Source organism: Vigna unguiculata, chromosome 10, assembly GCF_004118075.2.
Source record: "Vigna unguiculata cultivar IT97K-499-35 chromosome 10, ASM411807v1, whole genome shotgun sequence".
In the NCBI taxonomy this organism is placed as follows: Eukaryota; Viridiplantae; Streptophyta; class Magnoliopsida; order Fabales; family Fabaceae; genus Vigna; species Vigna unguiculata.
Genome location: NC_040288.1, coordinates 3723782 through 3747621, shown reverse-complemented (window position 1 = coordinate 3747621; position 23840 = coordinate 3723782). Strand labels below are relative to the sequence as shown.

The window sequence follows — 23840 nt, the reverse complement described above, 5'->3', positions numbered from 1 at the left end:
AAATTGACATTACAAGAAAAATGTCTAATTAATAACTAATTTTAGAGATAAAAAATAATTAATCACTATAATAATCAATTTAGATATTAATTTATAAACTAAAAATTATTGGTAACTAAAATAGTTTATAAATTGGATAAGTTGACTCTATAGTAAATTAGTCTCTAAATTGATCACTAACATTAGTTACTAACAAAATTAGTCACTAAATCTAAATACAAATTCAGATACATTAGTAACTAAAACTTCACTAGCTAAAGTTAATGACAAATTTAAAAACTAATGCACTCTAGTGATCAATTTAAAAATTATTTTAGTTATTGATATTTTTAGTTTATAAATTGATACCTAATTTGATCATTATACCAACTAACTATCTTTTTGTTACTAAAATTTGTTATTAATTAAACATTTTATTGTACAGTATTGTTTATAACAATGTTGATTAATCAAATACATTAGCTTTCAACTTATAAAAGAATGAGTGAATATACTTATTCTTTTGTTGAATTAATTATAAAACTGTTAGGAATATTTATATATGAGACGATAGGAACAATAGGTGTCACTTCTCCAAAACTATTTGAGACCAAACTAATTCTACTATCACCATTAATTTAAAAAGAAAAAAATTGTATTAATTGTTTTTTAAAATAAATTAAAATTAATTTTTTTAAAATATTGAAACAAAATTAAAAATGTATCCAAAAGAGATTAGATTAATTAATTTAAAAAAAATAAATTAAATTATAAGTATTAAAAACAACGAAGCAAAATAACCAAACATCCTAATAATAAAACAAAATAGGAAATAAACAAAAACAAAACTCCAATAAGGAAAAAGCCAAATTTAAACAGTTTTCAAAGGGGAAATAAAAATTAAAAACAAGACATCTAGTTTGTCCAAAATTATTGTCTTTACATAACTTTGTTTTCATAAAACAACAATATAAGTTCCTAACTTCAGAATAAATAATTGAAATTCTAATTTAGCTACAAGAAAACTTGAACAAGAATAAAGTCAAACATAAAACCCAAAAACTAACGGTGAGAAGTACCAACCATTTGGTTCATATCATTAAACAGGAAACTAAATTAAAAAAAAAAAAAGAAAAAAGCAACATTTCCAACTTTCAAGGTTCGATAACTTCACTTAAAAAACATCACTCGGAACAGTTGAGATTAATACAACAACTTACACTGATGTAACCGGACAAAGGGCACCCCAATACCATGTTTAAACTTAGACATGAAAATTTGAAAAAAGAAGAAGAAAAAAAGTCTTTTTTAACGGGCAACACCACTAAGGGTCCCACCCCAAAAGTTTGGAGGTTCAAACTTAGGACATTATAGTAATAATAATTTGAATTTTCACACATTTTCTCTCTCTCTCTCTCTATTAGAACAACTTTGAACTCTGACAGCTCTGAACTGTCCCATGGTGTTGGCATTGGCAACTCTTTCACTTCACACACACACATTACTTTCTTTCTTCATTCCTACCACCACACTTGAACCAGCCTTTTTAAGACTAAAGTGAGAGAAACATTGCGATAGCAAAAAGAAAAAAAATAAAGCAAGAGTTGGATTAAATAGGTACTATACTATTGCATGACATAGATGCATTAGTACATTGAATAGCACTTTATCTTTCTCTCTTCTTCTCATTCAGCGATTCTTCATTTCCCATATTGATTCATCACTTTGCAGTTGAAACAGAAGAAGCTGAAGACATGTCTGGCCACTGGGGCATTCTTGTATCAGATCCATGGCTTCAGAACCAGTTCACACAAGTGGAACTTCGCAGCTTGAAATCCCATGTGAGTTCATCTTGGTTAACGTTTTGTCACAGTTTTTGATATTGCAGAGAATTGTAGACGAATATGACAGATGTGAGTACCCCAAAAGCCTTAAAGTCGTGGCCAAAATCGCGTTCACTAACCCTGTTTTAAAAGCTTGGTCTTTGCTGAAATCCCATTGTGGGGTGTGCAAGAAAATATTTGAATCTCATGTTTTTGTTGGAAATATTTGATTTTTTATGTTGTTGTGTTGATTGGGCTTCTGGGTCATGTGATGATCAGTTTGTGTGTTTGTGTAGTTCATGAGCATGAGGAGGGAGAGTGGGAGGCTTGTGATTGCGGATTTGGCTTCGAAGATGTCAAGGTTGAAGGTGGTGGGAGAGAATCTGAGTGAGGAAGAGAGAGCTTCTTGTGTGAAGGATTTGTATCAAAACACCGAGGAGGAAGTTGATTTTGAATTGTTTCTTAAGGTGAGTTTTATTTTGTCATTTTGATTTGTTAATCATCTTTTGAGGGTGATGGATCTTGTGCCTTCTTTTTGAATTCTGTATCTGCACTATGCATCGCCTTTTTCCCTTTCATTTTTTATCTTGATCCACTTTCTGTTTTCATTGTTTCCAATCTTAAATCTATTCAATATCATTGAAACGGTAAAAAAGAAAGAAAATTACTTTGAACTAATGTTTTCTGTTGTGTTAAAACCTGATGATTATCGAAGACCAGCTTATTCATTCTTTATTACAAAAAATGAAGATTATATAGAAAAGTTGTATGGTTTGATTTTCTTTGTTTGAATCCTTCATTTGTAGCATGTCTGTTTGACAATCCAAAGACAAATTGTTTGAATAATGATGCAATGATGACAGGTTTACTTGAAACTCCAAACTTTTGCAAATTCTAGAACTGGAAGTAGTCCGAAGAACTCCTCAGCTTTCCTCAAGGCAGCTACAACCACATTGCTTCACACAATAAGTGAATCTGAGAAAGCATCATATGTAGCACATATAAATCACTATCTTGCAAAGGATGAGTTCCTTAAGAAATGTCTTCCTATTGACCCTTCAACCAATGAGCTCTTTGAAATTGCAAAAGATGGTGTTCTTCTTTGGTAACTGCACATTTTCTCACTTGCTTTACTAGTTTAACTGTTTATGGAAATTTTGCTTTAAAAAAGAGTTACATGTTGTTGCAGCAAGCTTATCAATGTGGCAGTTCCAGGGACCATTGATGAACGAGCGATCAATACGAAAAGAATACTCAATCCATGGGAAAGGAATGAAAATCACACACTTTGCCTCAACTCTGCTAAAGCAATTGGATGTACAGTGGTTAACATTGGCACTCAGGACTTTATTGAAGGAAGGGTATGTTTGTGTTCCTTTTAGTTTTCACCCTTAAGAGCATCATTATTGTGGCTGTGTACAATGCAGAAACACAAAATTTAAGTTTAGATTTTTGATTAACAAATGAAATCCTTTGCTTGGAAATTTGAAATAGGATTTTTTATTTTGGAACCCAGTTTCTTCCTTCAGAAAGTTATAAAAAATATTTTTCTTTCTTAAATTTTAGTTGTGTTCATATTAGATTTTCTTCCAACTCTTTTCTGGTAAAAAGTAATTCTTAAACATGTTTCCCCTTTATTTAATGATTCTAAACACAGGCAATTTTTATTTATGATATGCTACACTTTTTTACAGTCCTTTCTATTTTTTTCAAGATTTATCTATTTGATAATGAGTTGATCAAGATTTTTTTTTGAACTTTTTGTGATATTTCTGGATTAGTATTTGATCAGAGTAGTAAATTTCACAGTGAAGTGGTATCTAATTTTTTTGTGTTCCCATTTCAGCGTCATCTGGTGCTTGGGGTGATTTCTCAGATTATTAAGGTGAACAATCATTGATTCTACATAATTTTATGATTTCATTTGGTTTATGAATGTAAAAAAATTGCATTGTGATTATGAATGAGTTCTGGAATGTTGTTATTTAAACTATGGATTCTAATTTTTTATTAATGAAATAGTGGTGACTGCATAATGCATGTTACATTTGACATTCCTAATGGTGATGATAAATTAGATACAATTATTGGCGGACCTTGATCTGAAGAAAACACCTCAGCTTCTTGAGTTGCTTGATGATAGCAAGGTAACTTACTTTCTTTCATTATCTTCTCATGTTTTTTTCATTGTTTATTTTATATGTTGCCTTCATATTTTTCAAATTAACAGGATATGGAAGAGTTGATGAATCTACCACCAGAAAAGATCTTGTTAAGGTGGATGAATTTCCATTTGAAAAAAGCAGGGTACAAGAAGATTGTCACTAACTTCTCCTCTGATGTGAAGGTAGCTCAGTTGTTCTTATTTTGGTGAAAAATACTTGTTCTTATACTCTATCTTTTTCTTTGAACAATTAGCACAATGCAAACGTTGTGCTTTGTTCATTTCTTTTTCAGTAGTTATTTGATCATTTGATTTATGAAGTGTAGTAATAACTGTTTATTTGTCTACTTTCTATTTCATTGTCAAGTTCAAAAACAGGAAAATTATAACTTGAGTCAGTATAGGTATTAATGCATTTGTTGTATGTAACTGCTTATTGAACTTTGATGGTTCTGACCTTGTAGGATGCTGAGGCTTATGCACACCTTTTAAATGTTCTTGCACCTGAATACATCAATCCCTCCACATTGGCAGTTAAAAATCCCTTTGAGAGAGCAAAGTTAGTGCTTGAACATGCTGATAAGATGGGTTGCAAGAGATACTTAACTGCAAGAGACATTGTGGAAGGATCTCCAAATCTTAATCTTGCCTTTGTTGCACATATTTTCCAGCACAGGTGAGTGAGTGAGAATAAAAATCCTCTTCACAAACCTTACATTGTTGTACATTTCAAGTGTATCATTTTTGGGTTGTTGGTGGTTAAATCCAGAAGAAATGGAACTTAATCCCTGGCTTTCATTAACTATTTGTTTTTATAAGTGGTTATTTTGTTATTGACTTGTGTCTATTGTGCTATTACTGTATACTTAATAGACAATTATGTGTATGTTTGGATTAAAGTTGGTAAACTTAATTTTGGATTAGTTTTCGTTTTGCTAATTGAGTTTGCAGAAGGAACCTTGGTCTTGCTTTTATGGAAACTTGGTTTCACATAAAATGAGTATGCAAATGTATTCTTGAGGATAAACCAAAGTGATTTTATTCCCAAAACTTTGGAGTACCTCAAATAGGAATTTTAACCTCTTTGGTTAAAGAAGTTAATTAAGGTCTTATTGAATAAGTTCTTTGAATATAAGCACTTATTGAAATAAGCCAAACATGTACAATAAGCAACTATACTTTTGTAGTAAAATGTTTGCATTCGTTTTGACTATGAATTGATTAACTATGTCTGCTATGCTTTATACACCTTATAAGTTTCAATAGTATAAACAATTTTTGGTTTTTGTTTTTGAGGAATATATGTTAGCTGACACAATTTGTCTTTTGTAGGAATGGACTTTCAGCTCAGACAAAACAACAGATGTCTCTCCTTGAAACATTTCCAGATGATACTCAAGACTCTAGAGAAGAAAGAGCATTTCGCCTTTGGATGAATAGCCTTGGAAATTCAACATATATCAACAATGTCTTTGAGGATCTCCGAAACGGGTACAATATCTTTTGCATTTTTACAAGTTCTCTTGTTTATGTCATATATATATATATGCTTGAACTGGTTCTGTTAAAAACTCTTGTATAGAATTGAAACTAGATGGAGTAATTTTTACTTTATTATAATTTTTATTCACTCAACAGTTCATGTATTAGTTAATTAGTATGATGATTGCAATTCCTTTTTTGTTGAAATTATCTCGGTATGCAGAAATTGTTAGGAATCCAAGTGTGAGTCTAAGTCTCACATTGGTTAGAAATGAGAAAGTAGAGTACCATATAAGGATAAAGATTCATAAACTCATTGTCTTAAGGTTTTGAATTGAGAGTGGTGTCAATGCCTTATGTGGTTGGGCTCAGGTCTCATTAGTGTTGTATCTCCCCGGTATTTTGGTATTTTGGGTTAAGAGAGGTGTCAATTCAGTGCATACTTCTTGTTTTCAATTTATGAAACATAGATATTCCAAAATGAAAAAGGATAGGAGTCACACTCATGTTGGATATGGATACTCCTCATCATATATTTCCTTCAGCATATGTCTCCAAAAAGTATTCAATCCTTTTTATTTAATTTTTAACTTTTTCTATTTCTCATATATTGATTACTTCTGGATACATATCCAAAAATATCCAATTTTTTTTTCATTTGATTTTTAAATTTTCCTAAGATATGTTCTTCCTCATCATGAAAGAAGAATTGAAGTACATACTCCTCTGTTCATTCTTTGAAGAGAAACAAAACGGATACAAAAAAAAGGAGATAAGGTAGTGGGACATTAGTGAAGTATGATCTGGTTGATAATGGTTGAATTGAACTTATTGGCTACTATATAAAGTCAATACTTGTTTTGAGTTCTACCATTGGTACACAATTAGCCAAGAATGATTATTACTACTAAAAATTTTCATATTACATTAGATTTTTCTTACAAATTCATTAAAAAAATTTGCAAGAAAAGACTATTTCCTGCTATTTTTTCTAAGAATCTTTATTGTTAGGTAATTCCTTCGTGGGTAATTATTTCTTACAAAATTATGAAATTTGTAAGTCTTTCCTACAAAATTTGTTGTGAAAAGTGTTTTATACAAAATATTTTGCAAAAAATTAGCAGCAATTTCCTGCAATTTTTTTTTCATAACAAAAGTTTATAACTATTTCCTACAAAAAAAAAAATTCAAAACAAAATTGGCAGGAAATATAAGTTTTTTTAGTAGTGTATGATGTAGGGAGAAATTGTCTTCATGTAAATTGTGATCTTCATAGTTATGAATTAATGAGAAATGATCAACATCTCCTTTTTTATTCATATGAGACATCTATATAAACTATTTTCTATACTATTTTGCAAACACATCCTACATTTCAAAGAAATTCTCTTCTCTGAGTCATGTGCTAAGAATTTGAGCTTCATTTCAATATAATTTGTCTTTGTTTTGATTTTTCTTTTGAACTTTAATCATGTACTGAGTTGGAATGATGCTGTTTCTTTGCAGGTGGGTTCTTCTTGAGACTCTTGACAAGGTGTCACCAGGGATTGTCCATTGGAAGATTGCGAACAAGCCTCCAATAAAGATGCCATTTAGAAAAGTAGAGAACTGCAATCAAGTTGTGAAAATAGGGAAACAGCTTAAATTTTCACTGGTAAATGTTGCTGGAAACGACATTGTGCAGGGAAATAAAAAGTTAATACTAGGTAGGTTGATTTCCAAATTATGTGTTTGTTACTTACACACCTTGTAGTGAAGCAATTAATCAATTGAACACACTCCATTCAACTCAATGTTCACACATAGAATCTAAACCAAACTCTACTTGATGTTGTTTTTAGCTTATTTGTGGCAATTGATGCGATACAACATTCTACAACTTCTCAAGAACTTGAGATTTCACTCTCGTGGAAAGGAGATAACTGATGTTGATATTTTAGAATGGGCCAACAGCAAGGTTAGCAGCTCCGGAAGTCAAAGCCGCATGGACAGTTTTAAGGTATTGAAATATCAGACCTTTAGTTCTTTCACTTGAGCCATATTTTCTTTGTTGATAATGTTAATTTTAATGTGACAAGGTTGAAATACTGCTTTCGATATATTTATTTCTTGAAAGAATCCGAACTTTCCTCAGTTTTTTAAACTTCACAATATTGTGGTCTAAGCTGAACATTCAAATACTGCATAATTTTGAAATCACATGATATAGCCTTGCCAAGTGTTCAAAATATTTCCTTTCTGGTAAATATTCTTGCATCTATATTTCATTTTTGACTTGTAGCATGTGTTTAAATGATTACAGAATAAGTTCGTTAACTAATTATTAAAATTTAAAATTTCAGGATAAAAGTTTATCAGATGGAATATTTTTCCTTGAGCTTCTAAGTTCAGTGCAGCACAGAGCAGTAAATTGGGGTCTTGTAACAAAAGGAGTAACAGGTATGTTATGTTTTCTCTATACTCTTTCAATATTGAGCTCATTCTTCTTTCATTGTGATTGAGTATCATGCATCCATTTTTGAAAATTTTGATAGGCAGATAGAATAATATATCCTTTGGTTTTGGTTTTGTGCAATATGTCTTATGTTCTTGACTTGATCTATGTTAAACATGGAATTGCCTTAAGCTGAAGTTTCACATGTCTGCTACATGGAATGAACTTCAAATGTCTTCAGTTTCAATTACAATGTTGTTGTTTTGGGACATGTATGCCATTCAAAATCCTTGTCTTTTATCTTGGTTTACATTTGTATTACATGGTTCATGCAGACCAAGAGAAAAAGATGAATGCCACCTACATTATCAGTATTGCAAGAAAGCTTGGATGTTCTATATTCCTGCTTCCTGAAGACATCACTGAGGTAGTTTTGAATCAAACCTAATGTTGTGCTTTTCTTTTACATAGACCAAAATTATTATTATTATTATTATTATACTAGTGCACATTTAGAGTATTTCTTTAAAAATAGCAAAGAACATTTCAAACTAGTTTTGGCTGTTTTACTTTAGTCTAATCTTAATGCAGTATATATGTGTAAAGGATTTTATACATTGTCAACATAAGTAGTGTGAAAGTAAATAATATAACCGATTCTTACATATAATACCATCCAACACAACTATGCAAGATAAATTTGTTGATATTCAGAATAACATTCTTAAGACAATCTAATTTCTTTTACACTGCATAAAAAGTTAATCTCAGACATTTTACAGCAGATAAATTTGAATGTATGCAAATGCTCTTTTGCTCTGTAATCCAATCATAGATTCTCACTCATGATCATACTGTTGAATGGTGATTCATTTTTGGAGGACAGCATAAGAAACAATCTAATATCGTCAATATATTCTAATAAAATATTTGCATTGGTTTATGACAATGTTGGTGAATAATATTTCAGGTGAATCAGAAAATGATTCTGACACTAACAGCTAGTATAATGTCTTGGTGCCTGAAGCATCCTCATGATGAAAGAACAGTGGGAAGTTCAGATAATGAGAGTGGGAGTCAATTGGAGACCACATCAAATTCAACACTAGATGATTCTGCATCTGATTCATCAGTAGATGAAAATGGGAACATGTAAATGTATATGTATACGTATATGTCTTGAGTGAACCGTTTTTATATATATATTTGAACAACTCATTTTAGTTGATCAAAAGATCAATGTATGACACTAGGTAATTTAATGGTTTCAAAGCAAATTTTGTTCAATCAACTTTGTAAATAGTGTTTCTTTTTTTTGGCAAGTTTGGGACGTCAGTTTTTCCTAGTTCTACTCACTAAAGGGAAAGAAAAGGCAACTTGTTCTTCTACCTCCATAAATTTCTCCTAAATCTCTATATATAAGAATTCCGATTTTACACTTTCTGGATATTTTGAAAGTCATTTTTAGATTTTAGATTACACAGAAGCTAAAATGACTTATGAACTGTGTAATCTGAAAATTAAAAATGAATTCCAAAAGTTGAAGAGGGTTATGAAAAAAAAACACAGTTTTCGAATTATACAATCTCAAAGTATTTTTGTCTTCTTAATTGTCTAATCTGAAAGCCTCTTTTAAAGGAAAACAATGGCTTACAAAAGTTATCTTTAGCTTTTGGATTACATAGTTTGGAAGTCTTTTTTTTTACTGACTTTCGGATGGTATGATATGAAAGAAAAAAAGAAGTAAAAGTGGGTTGGATTTTCTTACATGGGAGTGCAAAGGGAAATTTATGTAGGTGCTGGAAGAAACTACCGAAAGAAAAAGTACCGGCCCTTCTGTATTAATCGGAAATTAATTAATACATTTTTTCTGAATTATGCACGTTTTTAAGTGATTTGAAAAAGTAACTAGACTAAAATTAAATTCTAGCATAGCACTCTTTCTTCCTCCAACCCCTATAACTTCAATTTTCATTCCAATAATATTAGAAATTCCAGATTTACCATTTTGTAAATAAATTTAGGCATTGAATGTGTTGGTGTTGCGGTGTTTGTATAGTGTGGAACTTAGGGGTGGGGAAAAAAATTAGTTTACCCAATCTGGTCCAATTTTAAATTGAACCGGTCCATTGTAAATCTACTTTATAGATTATGCTTTTTACTTTATATCTATTTTTTTATATATTTTTTAGATCAGATTTTTATTTTATTTTTATAGATTTTAAAATGTAGAAAATCAAAATTTTAACGTTGGATCATACTTTTATCCAAATTTATTTGAACTGTATCTCCTATTCCAACATTTCAATTCTCTGAATCCTAAATTTCTTCTCTCTTCTTTTGTTGCGGTTGATTGATTCAAGGTATATGAATCTCTTCTCTCTTCTCCATTCCAACAATGTTTCTCGTTTCTCCTCTGTTCATTTTATCTAGTTTTAAGTTTGATTCATTGTTTTTGTTTTAGAGAACGAATTGCTGCGTTTTGATCGACACTGATGCGTTCTGTTGTGTTCTGTTGCGTTATTTGTACACAAGATTGGTTAAAAGACAGACATTCACCATCATTGTTAGACTATGATTTTGAAGAGCTTTAATTTGTTGACCAAGATATGTTGATGTTTAAATTATGTAATAATATTATAATTAAATATGTATTAACTAATGATAATTTTTTTTTCATTTCTTAAAGAGTTGGTTTCTCAACAAGATGATGACCACAATATAATTTCTTTGAGTTAAAGCTCACGCCCCCATGCCTCTTGTAATTAGTAAGTAATTAATGGACTTCCCTTTTCATGTGAATAACTTCTCTTTCTTTGTATTCTATTGTTTAGTGATTTTCTTAAAACCTAAGTTGTTAATGACAATTAAAGCATGATTTTATTAATATGGATTTGTTATTATATCTATCATTAGAATAGATTATTTAAATTTCTTTAATAATTCGTTCATGTTTCAAATAAATCATAAGTGGATTGATGCCAACTCCAGCTGCTTCATATATAGATGGTTGTGAAGATATTGCTAATGAGTTTGAATTAATGAGCCATGGAAGAGATTTTGAACTTTGTAATCGAATGGGTGTTGGTTTGCATTCTATTTGAAGAGACTGTTAAAATTGTCATGAACTCTATAGTGTTTTGGATTTGTTATTTTTTAATGTTAGTGATATTGTTTGAGGATGTAAGACTTTATAATCATTTTCATTACAAAAAGATTAAATGACTTTATATGGACAATTATATGATTTTAATTTTTTTTAATGTTAAGAATTTAAATAATATATTATGATTAATCTTTAATACTATTAAATTTATTATATTTTTATATTTTTATTATTTTACTTTTTAAAAAAATATTTATATATTGGATGAAATAATTATTTTATTTTTAAAATATAAATTTAAAATTAAAATTAAAATTATAAAAATTTAAGTTTGATTAGAAATAGATTTAGAAATGAATCTAGAAATAAAACATAATAGAGACTTTGATGATAAACTTCAAAAGAATAATACACATATATTATAATGGAAAATGATTTTTTGACTACTAAATTTTGACAACTTTCTCTTACAACATAAGATGTCATCTTCTAAGTTGTTTTTTGAATACTGAAAATGAGAAAAAGAGAAAATAGAAAATCACTTAGAAAATGACACCTAAGGTTATAAGAAAAAGTTGTTAAAATTTAATAGTCAAAAAATCATTTTTCTATTATAATATATATGTCTAGATATAACTTCAAAAATTCATTAACATTTATTAAATAAAAGTGACTCTTAAATAACATCTACAAAACATGTAACAAGCACTTCTTTATCTCCTGATTAATAACATTATCAAGTTATCCTCTACATTGTAACATAAAAATTCTCTTCTAATTTGTAGTAACAAAAAGAATAACGTATTCTCACAATAGCTCTAACAACAAATACCTGTAACCTGTTCAGTTTTTACAAGCCCACATTTTTCTTCATTTTAGTTTTGTATTAAAGATATTTTTCAACTCTCCTGAAAAGCCTTTTTTCTAACAAACATAAATTAACAATTACCATAGAATGTTTACCATCACAGGTACAGTTAACAGTAACAGTAACTATCAGAATAGTTAAATCAGATCAAAAATACAAGATTAGGCTGTATCTAGATATCGTTGTCTTTGACGGCCAAATCATTACTTACCGCCAAGTAAATTGAGAAAAAAAGTAGAGAACACTTGAAAAATAAGGATTATTTTTCTGAAATATCGGTACAAACACAACTATCGGTCCCAGTGGAGTGCCAACAACACCTATACTTGAAAATCACACTACCTTGGGCATAATTGCTATCTTACATAGTGCAAGTTAAAGGCATTCATAAACCATATTGTTCACTTTTAACACCAAGAATCCATTGTGCAAGATGAGCCAGGTATGGTTCTGCCTGGGAGTTATTGCTCAAGATAGATCCAAGACTCTGAAGCTCGGTGTTAAACTCTTTCTCAAATTTGCTGCAATTATTTATTTTGGTCAGAACGTTAAAATAACATGAAATAATTAGTATAAAATAAAATAAGTTGCACGATTGCCAAATGTATTGCTTTCGGGGCTTACAGAACAGAATCAGTGACTGCCACATTTTTGGTGGTCGACTTCAAGACCTGACCTGACTTTCTTTTGGCTTTATTCAAGCCAACTGAATCAATAGGTTCCTCTGAGTCACCTAAATCAATAGAAGATGATATAAGCCACTGCGTTGCTGCTGAATATTGCAGGCACATGGATTTAAGCTTCTCCACCTTCTGCAATTGAGAAACATCAATCGTGAGTAGTCATGAACCATTCCGATTAACAAATAAAACAAAAATAAAACATGCAACAAAACATATTTCCTACTAAATTTATGAACATTCACATTTCATATAAATAGTAAACTTGTTATTATATTGCATAGTGTCTAGTATAAACGTATCACCCGATAAATAGCAAATGAAAAGTTTCATGTTAATTCACACCCACCATTTGCATCTACTTTCCCAGACATGCCTCTTGCAGTATATGGAAATCTAAACATAGCTTGTATTTTTTGTATATAACATAAAAAAGGATGGGTTAGAAATTGTAGCTTTTCGGTAAACAATTGTTCTTAATAAAAATTATAACTATGATTGCTTTTATATCTCGTTTTTTGTGCCACTTGTGTTTAATTCAAGAATTAGAAGATTAAGGTTTCATAACCTGATCCAACAATGAGCTGAAAAGCTTGTTCGGTGAAAGGTTGATCCAGTTTAGTCATTCATTGAACCATATGCCATTATAGTGATATTTTTTTCTCCAACTCCAGCCAAATTTTACATTGGTAATCCACGACATGTTTCTCCAATTTATGTGCTAACCAAGTCTAGCTTTATTGCATTACCAACGTAAAACTTGAAAAACAAATGTTGCAAAAATAAAGGGAGTTTGGCATATGCACAAGTTGGTTTCGTCTCTCGTGTATGAATTTGTTATTATCATAGCATATTTAAGGCTTCCGCCCATCAAAATATATTTTGGTCATGCTGTTGGTTTTCCATGTTAGGTAAAATGAATTTGGTTGACTATGTTTTTGGTTATACATGCTAACTGAACTGAATTTTAGTTGATCTAGGTCGTCTTTTCATGTTGGCCATCAAAATATGAAAGTGGTTATGCTATTCATATAAGCATGTAGTTTTCTATTATGAAGCATTTAGCTAAGATATTTCTTCCAAGGGAAGAGTGATAATTACATTGTAGTAAAAAAGAAAAATTGCATAACCATTAGAGTAAAAATTGAAACTCGTATAATAGCAGTAAAACAAAAACAAACTGAAACTAACCTTCAGCAGCTCAGGTAAAAGAAGCAAGCATTCTCTCAAACATTTATCAAGGAAAAAATCGTGGTGTTGTATAACCTGTTTCAGACAGAAAATGTCAAGAATTAAACATCTACCAACCACCCAGCTTAAAAACACACAAAAATGACAGACGCACATATTATGCACATAGCAAGTAATTTCTAACCATGTGTAGTAATAACTTTGTCTCAGGTAGGAACAATGGCAAAACTACATCACAAAATTTGGCCATTGTAGTAGGAGATCTCAAGGCCTTATAAACACCGCACAAAAATACCATAATTCCATCATGGATCTTAAGTCCCGTAAGCCCATTTGACTAGTCCTGGATAAACATCGCAATGCCCACTCATTTACAGCTAAGTGATATGGTGAAACTCTATGACCAATTGATAAAGGCCTAGAGAACCACACCACAGAAGCTAGGCATTACAATTGAAGAGCCCACTGCCCCTACACCAAAATCCATACTTCTAAAATGTAACTGAATGTTCATACTCAATTTGATCATAACTATTTCTGTACATGGGCAAGAGTAACCCCCTGTATACAAAAGAATTATGCACATCGCGAGGTATGAATCGGTTTTTAAAATGTAAGACCACAAAAACTTACCTCATCTATGCTATTTGCTGTCTGAAGTCTGTTATACATTACATGCCAGTTTGGTTCAATAACCTAAAAAATAAGGTAAAAATAGTCATAAATCAAGAACCCACCTCAATGCTAAGTTACTCAGTTAGCTACCAAATTTATAAAAGAAAAGGCTAAACACCTGTATCCAATCCTGTATATTTCAAAAATGAATATCAAAATTAATCTTTTGTAATTTAACATTATCATGAAAATATAATTTGAACACGAATATAGATTAAAAATTTTCAATTTAAAGCACACATACTTATATTAAAAAATAGAAAAAGGGAAATTTATGTCAAGTTGAAAGATCTCCAAAGTTTAATGTATAAGTCAGAAAATAAAACCTGCCTCAAATGTCAGATAGTGTAGAAGGCTATTAATAAATTTAAGCATACTACGGCAAAGAAGAGATGATCTGGAGATAGCAGTTCCCCGCGTATTGAGAGCACGAACTCCCTAAAATATGCAACCAAAATGCTGTGAATAGAAATGAACAAGACAGACAAAATAAAATAAAGACACTACAGACATACTTGATGTATTTGCCATGCTCCACACAACTGACGGTCAACATGTTTACAGTGGAAAAGGAATCGAAAAATTAATTGGTACTTTGTGAGGGCTTTACGTGATAATACTATAGACAGTGGCCAGTGCACCTGAAACCAGAACCAAAGGTAGGAACATTAATGATGCAAACGGGAGGAAGACTCTCAGAAGCCTATAAAGAAGAAAAGACCTTGTAACTTAGTGAAAATGTTTCAAGTCCAGTGATGCTAACGGTTTCCTCCAAATCATTATCAGTAGAACTTCTCTGACTAACTTCAAGATCATTAAATGTTCCCAACCTTCTGAGCAAAGAAGATCTTTCCTGAAAGTGAAATGTTTGCGTCATGTGTGTGAAAATCTGAAATTTACAGCTCTAAAAGAGTTTCTTACAAACTGAATTAGTTACTTGCCACAACACAGGTTAAGCCTTCGTGAAAAGGATCTGCTGCAGCTGCTGTAGTACGCAATGCAAGGTCTAGTAGTGACTAAACGGGAGAGAGGAAAATATATAAGAAAAATGGAAAAACATAAAATTAGAATCTAGATCCCTTTCCAAATTAAAATAAGGAATTGCCAACTTGAATTTACAAGGAGAATAAGAACGGTATGGGAAATTGAAGGATATTTCATTACTATACCTGCAGCTTCTCAACCGAGACTTCATCAGGCTTTTTCGCTAGTTCATCTCGTGCAATATCCATAAAATGTACTAAGAAATCTCCCTGCATTGTAAAACTATGAGTACGATCCAAGAATATGCAATCACAACTAAACCCCTGAATTAGTCTTTTGGATGAGTCACTTTGGTCCCTGACTTTTAAAGATGCTTATGTAGTCTATGACATCATAGTTGTTCATAAGGGACAAAAGTGATCAACAAATAAAATCTTACCAGACCAATTTAAGGGTTTACACATAACATTGCCTATGTAAATAAGTCAAATCAACTGAACATTTTCTTCCAATGAATAAATCATCAAACACCCAAAACACATGGGGAAGTTTGATTTGAGAAAAGAAAATGCTTCATGTTTTCATTTCAATTACCAAAATATAATACGTCACAACATATAATTTTTTAATTAAGAACTTGGCCTATCGTGTGCTCATGCAAGACATGGTTTTATGATCAGTTGCAACCATAGTAACTTTTGGTCAAGCAAAATTTCCAAAGTAGACAAGTCTCGTAATGCTTTTCCATTGAATTTTTTCCTTCCTTTCAATTGGCTTGTTACTGACATAACACCCCTATTTATAGATTACAATGTCTACAGTAACTATTATGAAAATAATCACAAGGCCATCTTCAAATTTTACGTAAAGCCTGATGGATATGATAGTCAACCCGATAAGCATAGAACATGCTTGATTCTTGAATACCCAGCTTAGTTTGTTCCTAATTTCCTAAAATCCTCCCTTTTCCATCTAATAACACTCTCCATTTTCTTCAACCCAACAAAAATTATCGAATAATAATATTATCCCCATCAAAAGTTTAAATCCCTCTAACTACTGAATTTTATGACTGACCTCATGAATCATGCCCATAAAGCAAGGATTCAAAATTCTACTGCAATTCAAAAATATTCAAGTGGTATTTGTTTAAAAAATTCAAGTACAAGCATTGCAACAGACGTTACATCTGCCTTCAAAACTGTGTTTATCATTCTGTTCCATTCAAACTTAAGCCTTCAAAGTGAAGGTCAGTTATGCTTAGGGTGCATTTGATTTGCTTTTTCTTTTCATTTTCAATTGATGTTTCTTGTTAATAATTGCAAAAAATGCCACTTTACTTTATATTTTCAAGAGTTTGAGATGAAAAATAAGTGAAAACAAAGTGTCATTTTCTTTTTTGTATTTAAAGTAAAAATATATCACCTAATAAATTTAAGAAAATTAATAGCTAGTTTTGTTTTGCCAGCATACCTAATTATTGTCTCCAAAATTAACAAAGATGATCATGATCATACCTGATCTAGAAGAAGGTAGTGTTTAATTGACCGCAGCCTTCCCGTTAGATCATACTAAACATAAAAACACATTTTACCATCACAAGTTGGATATTTTAACAATAACTATTGCAAAAGTATTAGAATGTAAGCTGAGAAACTTATCACCATATTATATTAAAACTCACCTTATCATTAATGAGATTCAAGAGTTCACTGCTAGCAAAATTATAAGCAGCCTTAATACATTCAAGATAATGATGATTTGATCCAAAACTCATAAGTTTTGAGTTTTCTGATGGAGGGACCTAATGTAAAAAGTAGCTATATTCAGTGAAACAATGACTTTTAAAACAATAAAATATTTTTAATACCAACATTTGATCTTAAGTCAAGGAAAACAAAAAATTAATTCTACAAACACAACAGTGACAAACCTGAACATTGTGCCCACATTCTCTCATGACATTTAAATATTTTCCTGTCGTCAAAATTGTCCCTGCAATATTTGCAAGGAAACTAGGAATTCCATCTTTAAGGCTGTAACGCTGCCGCCAATACTTAGCTTCATAATCCTGGGTGAGACTCTCCTATAGAGAAATTAAACTGAGACTATATGAAAAACAAGTTTTGATATTTTGGGCAGTTATTCATGATGATGATGGTGATCTACCTTCTGAAGAGATTTGTCCTCTGCGATGAAAAATTCACCATAAGGATCATCTATTACACCTTCATAAACCCATCTGCAGTATTGTTCAATACCCAAATTAGCAAGAAAATTAAATCCTAAATAGAGTAGACTAAAGCTTAATAACAAGAGCAGTCAGCACTATGATAAATTTTATATGAAAGTGCTAAATAATTTTTTTTACAGCACCAAAGGCCAACATTTGGGTTGACTGATGTTTATTTATCAACCAATCTAGGAAACAAAAAAGTATTCCTCGTATTCATAAAACAAAATAGAAATTAAGGGTAATTGACCAACAGAACAAATAAAACAGAATTTGATGCAAAAACACTGGGCTTAGTGGGAAAACAAGCTTGAATGCATTGTTCACGTAGATTGAATACTATTCAATAGTATACAACAGGTCATTTGACCAAATGAGGGGATGGGAAAGAAGATTGGACAATATGACTAAGGTCTCTGCAAGCATCAAGATTATGTATTGACGGGGAATGAGAGGGAAGGAAGGCTCCTTTTTGTATGATAAAGGGAATGGGATGAGAAAGAAAACAATGATCTTCCACTCTTATGCCAAAAAATATACCTCTAATTTTGGGTTATTTTAAATATCCAAACCAAAGAAAAGACAATAATTACTTAACCAACACCCACCTCAATTTTCGACATTTCTACTTTCTTCCTTCAAAATCTTCCATTCTCTAAGATCTATACATGCCCAAAAACTAAAAAAATATGCAACCACGGATGGTGCTTTTCCATGGAAGTTTGGTGCCAGACTAATTTGATCAATAAAAGGGTAATATATGTCCATCAGTATGCGGCTGTAATTATTGAATACAGCCATTGACTAATATAAGTTTTACTAGTATCACTTGTGAAAAAGATACAGATAAAATTATAGATACATTATCAGAATTGATAAAAAGAATTAGAGAAAGCAACCTATATATTTCATAGGGAAGGATGAAGAGCAAGGAGACACCTTTCTAATATGCTCATGTAAGCACTACTTGCACATTGTGTCATTTTCTCCAGCATCAACCTCACAGCATTGTCCCCAGCCATAGCCTTTGCCTACATACAATAGAAGCCATAGTAGAGAGAATTAAGAGCTTAAAAAACTTACTCATGAAACCAAATGAAATGTTAAATTATACAGAGAATGGTAACAATTGCAAGGGAATTTCATTACCTGGCTCTGCAGTAAGTTAAGAACAGCTGAACCAGAAATGTTGTTGACCGAAGCCTTTTGTATGACCGTGGATAATGCCTGCATTGACCTCATCATGGGCTGAAAAATATCATTGAAATAACCATTAGAAAGCATTTGGCAAATATTTACATGAACTCAAGAGAGATAAATCCGTACCTGACAATAGAACCACAATCCTTGAAGGGAAAGTCTCCCAAGCCGAAATTGGTGTTCAAGCTGAGCCACCATAGCTTGGTAATCCTGGTAAAGATAACCCCATGATGATAAAAGTATGTTCTTATTAAAATAGTGTATTTTAATCAAAGAAATATGATTTTACAGAACTGCAACAAAGGAAACCATCGACACTCTGTTACTAATTAATGCCAAGTACAATCAGTTTAGCTTGCTCAATCTAATCATTTCTAAGTTGGAATATCATCACAAAGCACCTGCAAGAAACTCCAACACAAAAGGCAGAAGAATACAGAACGACATGGCAATCAACAGAGTCTACCTAAAAATGACCACTTGTAGATTTACTCTAATGACAGTTTTACACTAAATTTTATAGCCAGGTTTGGCTGCTTCCAAATATAATAATATATGGCAGACAATAACCATATCTGGTACTCACCCCCCTCCCTTCATTTTTGAGTTCTCACCTCTGCACTCTTTCTTGTTAATTAATTTCACCTTTGTATTTTTTTGTTTAGAAATGAGGAACAGGAAATTGTTCCCAATACTAAGCTAAGGTCAAGCATGACTGAAATCCATTTTTATTACATTGAGATACTCTATTGGGAGGGAAGGCATTGGCACAATGGCAAGTATCAATACTTGGACTTTAAGACCTAACTAAACTCAACAAAATTAGTTTGAGTTAAGGATTTCCCAAGCTATGTGTGCATTAAATTGGTCATATTTACGGTCGATGTAGGGTCTCCACATGCCCCCTCCCACCCAAGACAACACATCTGAAGATCAGACGATGCATGTTGCCCAATAACAAATCCCCTCATGCCTAGGAAGTAGGAATTGACATCTAGAGTGTAGGCAAATACAGGTTGTCCAATAAAAAGTTCAGGACAGGCTTTGATAATCTTGGATTTAGAGCTTAAAGATTAACTCCATTGTATAAAAGCCGACTTATAAAGCAAAGACTACCCAAGCCTTACAAAAACTAAATTGGTCATATATTTCTAATTGATGCGTAATTTCAAGTTTAGGAAGCATCCTCACCCCTTGCAGGAATAAAGCTAACTGGTTGAGTATATCTACCCTTTCCAAACCACACTAGATAGGAGCCTCATGGATTGGTTTACTTTTTGGTAATAATTTGTTGAATTTCACATTAAAATAACTAAATGTATTCTATTGACACCTCAATCTAAATGTCGGATGAAAATACTCGGACCTTGTGGACATAGAAAACACAATACAAGAAACATTAAAAACATGGCCCAACAATTGCCTATTTCCAGCTACAGATACACACACATATATAAAGAAACAATCAACCACTTCATGCAGAATGTAAGACCAACTGACTCACTATTCAGGAAAACCTACGAGAAGAAGAGCCCTCAATGCAGCAGAAAAGGCATGATTAACCAGACCATTCTGAAACTGAGACCTTGACTCCACAAATTGGTCAATCAACAAAAAACTCTTGCAAAGGGGGAATATCCGTTTTGCCAATTCCTGCAATATACAAACTGTCTCAGAAACAGTTACATGAAGTTCATCATCAACATTGTTCATAATCTAAAGTTACACTATTACAGAATAGTTCTATTATAGGTTCCACTTGCTTTAGCTTCCCCCTTTGTGTCTTCATTGCATCCACAATTTGGGGGCCCAATTACAATCGCAGGTTAATGATGGTGAAAACTTAAAATCATTATTGCTAGAAAGAAATAAGATACCTTATTATTTAACTTCTGCCAAAAATCAAGATATAAATTTCAGTAAAAGAATGCATTGTTTGAATTATAATATAGATGCTTCACATTCCGTAACAGTAGTCTATGGCATTAAAATAATAACATTTGCAAGTTACAAATGTTGAAAGAAAGTGCTAGTTACAACACGATACTGTACAAATTGAAAATCATATAAAGTTGAGTAAAGAGCACTTCCAATTTGACTTGGATAGTTTGCAACTGAAAAATGCCAAGGTTGAACACCTAATGTTGAAATTGCAGCTCAAAATATGGTCACAATATCATGATAAATCTCACCTGGAGGGCCAAATCCATTGATGGGTCAACCAGGAAAGAAATATCATCATTCTTTCCATGAACTGTTTTTATTAAGATGTACCGACCTTCAATGCCAACCATGGCCGAGAGCACATCATCAATAACAATAAGCTCCTACATTTCAGGAGAAAACAAAACACATAGCTGAAACTTACACAATAAATGCTTACACATTAACAGTAGTTTGAAATAAAAACTTACACAAAGTAGAATTTATATATATTATCACACGCATGGATACACAACAACTAACAAATTAAATCCTACTTCTCTTAAGTTGCGCATGGAAACAGATTCAGTCATTTGGCACTTGCTACTACAAAAATTCTTTATCACAAAAAATTTCAAGAACAATTAAGAAAACTCCATCACTCAGCACTAAAAAAACCAACATTCTCTGAACTCCTAGCACCTTAACACACAAGCGTTATTAAAACAAAAACAAAAACACAAAAAATTCCAGTGTTTTTAATTTTCACATTTTAAATTTTCCCCTCACGTTAGGTCAAAATTGTCCACAACATCAGCCGATCCACGCAACAAACAAATTCAAGCGAGAACAAAACCTGACGATACAGCCAAGACCTAAACAGAACTCCGCAACCAATCACAACAAATGAGAGAAAAGCACACACACAACGTAAAGCAGTGGATCGAGCAATGCTTCTCTCTAACATTACGAATTCTAGTTGATTTAGTTACGAAAATCGATCGAACAATGCTTTTGTCTAACATTGAGAATTCGAGTTAATTTAGTTCCGAAAATCAACACGCGAGCAATCAAATAGCAGAAATAGGTGAAGAAATGAGAATTACTTGAACCGATGGAGAGTAGCATCCTATTGGTTTTTCGAAGTTGGCGACGGTGGTTTGGTTCATTGCAGAAGAGAGTGTAGATCGGAGAAGAAAAAAAGAGTGAAGAAATGCGAGGAAAAAGAGTGGGGAGAGTTGTGGGACAGAATGGAGTTTAGTTAAGGGTTCCTTTTATATATATATACCCACTTCTTTGTTCACTCTGGTGTTTTGAATTTGAATTTTGTATAAGCCATGCAGAGAAAAATGGAGTTCTGGACTAAGAAGTTTAAACCAGAAATCAACCTTTTAACCATAACTTTTATTACATGTTTGGCTTCATGAAGAGGAATAAGATTTTAAAATTTAATAAATTGAAGAAAGAGCAAAAAAATATTTTTATTTTAGAAATTCCGTTCTCTCTTAAATTAAATAGAAAATCAAATGTTATTTATTATATTCATTTAATTAAATAAGTTTTTGGTACAAAAGAAATTGATATTTTTGAAATTTGTATATGTATCATATTATCACATGTAAAAGTTAAGTTAATTTTCTTTTTTCCAATTTTCATATCGGTCATAATTTTGCTTTTTATTCAAATAGGTTTCAATTTTCGTCAATTTTATTTATTTTTCTTTTTTGTTAACACTGTTTAAATTATTCACGACAATTAACAGTAATCGTCACGTATCACTTTGAAATTTATTTTATTTTATTTTTTTAATATTTTTAATGTCTATGTATCAACCAAACAACATGTCACTTATCACTTTGTGGGTTTTTAATTTTTTTATTATTTTTTTTAAGTTTTTATTTTATTTTTTTAATGTGCATGTGTCAACACAGCGTGTCACGTTTCAAAGTCAAATTTCTTTATTTAATTTAATCTATATATTTGTTATTTTTGTTCAATTTAGTTCTAATCTTATTTAAAATTGAGCAATTTTGTCCCCCTCCACCAAATTTAATTTTTGTATAAAAGTTATAATGATGTGTTTCTTAAAATTCATATTTTTTATTAATTTTTTTTTAAGGTTACTATTAGTTTAAAATTAGAACGAAAATTTTAAACATAAAAACTAACATCATTGATCTAAAATTTTAAAATTAGTCTTTGTCCTTCGAATTTTCGTTTTAATTTTCAACTAATTGTAATCTTAAATAAAAATATTTAATAAAAATGTGAATTTTAACAAAAACATCATTATAACATTTATATAAAAATTAAATTTGGTCCCAATTTTGAAGGGACAAAATTGCTCAATTTTAAACAAAATTATGACTTAATTGAACAAAAATAACGAATATAAGGACTAAATTGAATAAAAATATAGGTTAAATATGTTTTTGGTCCCTTAACTTTCAGTGAATTTTGGAATTAGTCCATTTCGAAACTTTTAACCAATTTAGTTATTCATTTTCGAAATATGTGGATTTAGTCATCTTAATCAAATTTTGTTAGGTTTATTTGATGTTTCGTACGCAGTTCAAGATTGTATTTGAGTTGTTTATATTGTTTGACACATTTTTACTTTAATGTTAAGTCAAATACTATTATGAACAGCTTGAAATGTTAAATAAACTTAATAAAATCTGATTAAAAAGACTACATCCACGTATTAATTTCGAAAGATAAAGGAGTAAATTGGTCCAAAGTTTTAAAATTGACTAATTCCAAAATTTACTGAAAGTTAAGAGACCAAAAACATATTAAACCCTAACAAAATTGACTCTAACATGTGGCACGTTATTAGATTGATACGTGGACATTAAAAAAATTTAAAAAAATTAAAAAAATTAAAAAAAACCACGAAGTGACACGTGACACGCTGTTGGGTTGACAAGTAAACATTAAAAAAAAATTAAAATTTTAAAATTTTAAAAATTAAAAAAACAATATAAAAATCACAAAGTGACACGTAACGGTCAGTGTTCATTGTCGTTAATGATTTAAACAGTGTTGGTAAAAAATATCAAATTGAACAAAATTGACGGAAATATTGACCTATCTAA

General features: G+C 31.2%; 2 protein-coding genes across 3 annotated transcripts; one reads left to right on the top strand and one right to left on the bottom strand.

Annotated features, from left to right (window-relative positions):
- The first annotated feature begins 1385 nt into the window (after window positions 1–1385).
- Window positions 1386–9204, top strand: LOC114165918 (fimbrin-2-like). Its single transcript, XM_028050544.1, has 15 exons — window positions 1386–1596; window positions 1711–1820; window positions 2099–2269; window positions 2666–2907; window positions 2992–3163; window positions 3649–3687; window positions 3881–3949; window positions 4033–4149; window positions 4431–4642; window positions 5299–5457; window positions 6955–7154; window positions 7290–7447; window positions 7791–7887; window positions 8218–8309; window positions 8853–9204. Exons 2-15 carry the CDS (start codon window positions 1734–1736, stop codon window positions 9036–9038), a joined length of 2001 nt encoding a protein of 666 aa, XP_027906345.1. The 5' UTR covers window positions 1386–1596; window positions 1711–1733; the 3' UTR covers window positions 9039–9204.
- A 2834-nt stretch (window positions 9205–12038) lies between these two features.
- On the bottom strand, window positions 12039–22063 carry LOC114165711 (gamma-tubulin complex component 2). Of its 2 annotated transcripts, XM_028050282.1 has the most exons (19): window positions 21849–22063; window positions 21012–21146; window positions 20341–20472; window positions 18946–19029; window positions 18769–18867; window positions 18559–18650; window positions 17556–17628; window positions 17320–17472; window positions 17071–17190; window positions 16904–16957; window positions 15572–15655; window positions 15344–15418; window positions 15124–15255; window positions 14918–15043; window positions 14733–14840; window positions 14361–14423; window positions 13728–13802; window positions 12481–12668; window positions 12039–12377 (listed from the first exon to the last, which is right to left on the bottom strand). In XM_028050282.1, the coding sequence occupies exons 1-19, from the start codon at window positions 21909–21911 to the stop codon at window positions 12242–12244; spliced, it is 1992 nt and encodes a 663-aa protein (XP_027906083.1). In that variant the 5' UTR covers window positions 21912–22063; the 3' UTR covers window positions 12039–12241. The 2 variants fall into 2 exon arrangements, with proteins under 2 accessions (XP_027906083.1, XP_027906084.1); XM_028050283.1 differs by lacking the exons at window positions 21012–21146; window positions 21849–22063 and having other exon boundaries at window positions 20324–20411.
- Between the last annotated feature and the right edge of the window lie 1777 nt (window positions 22064–23840).

Excerpts from the sequence above, each read along its gene's own strand:
- LOC114165711 (XM_028050282.1), bottom strand. The coding sequence starts at position 21,911 with ATGAACCAAACCACCGTCGCCAACTTCGAAAAACCAATAGGATGCTAC. Across the intron at positions 17,191-17,319 it reads AATGTGGGCACAATGTTCAG|GTCCCTCCATCAGAAAACTC; the intron begins GTTTGTCACTGT and ends TTTTTACATTAG. Across the intron at positions 14,424-14,732 it reads TACACTATCTGACATTTGAG|GTTATTGAACCAAACTGGCA; the intron begins GCAGGTTTTATT and ends CTTATTTTTTAG.
- LOC114165918 (XM_028050544.1), top strand. The coding sequence starts at position 1,734 with ATGTCTGGCCACTGGGGCATTCTTGTATCAGATCCATGGCTTCAGAAC. Across the intron at positions 5,458-6,954 it reads TTTGAGGATCTCCGAAACGG|GTGGGTTCTTCTTGAGACTC; the intron begins GTACAATATCTT and ends GTTTCTTTGCAG. Across the intron at positions 8,310-8,852 it reads TTCCTGAAGACATCACTGAG|GTGAATCAGAAAATGATTCT; the intron begins GTAGTTTTGAAT and ends ATAATATTTCAG.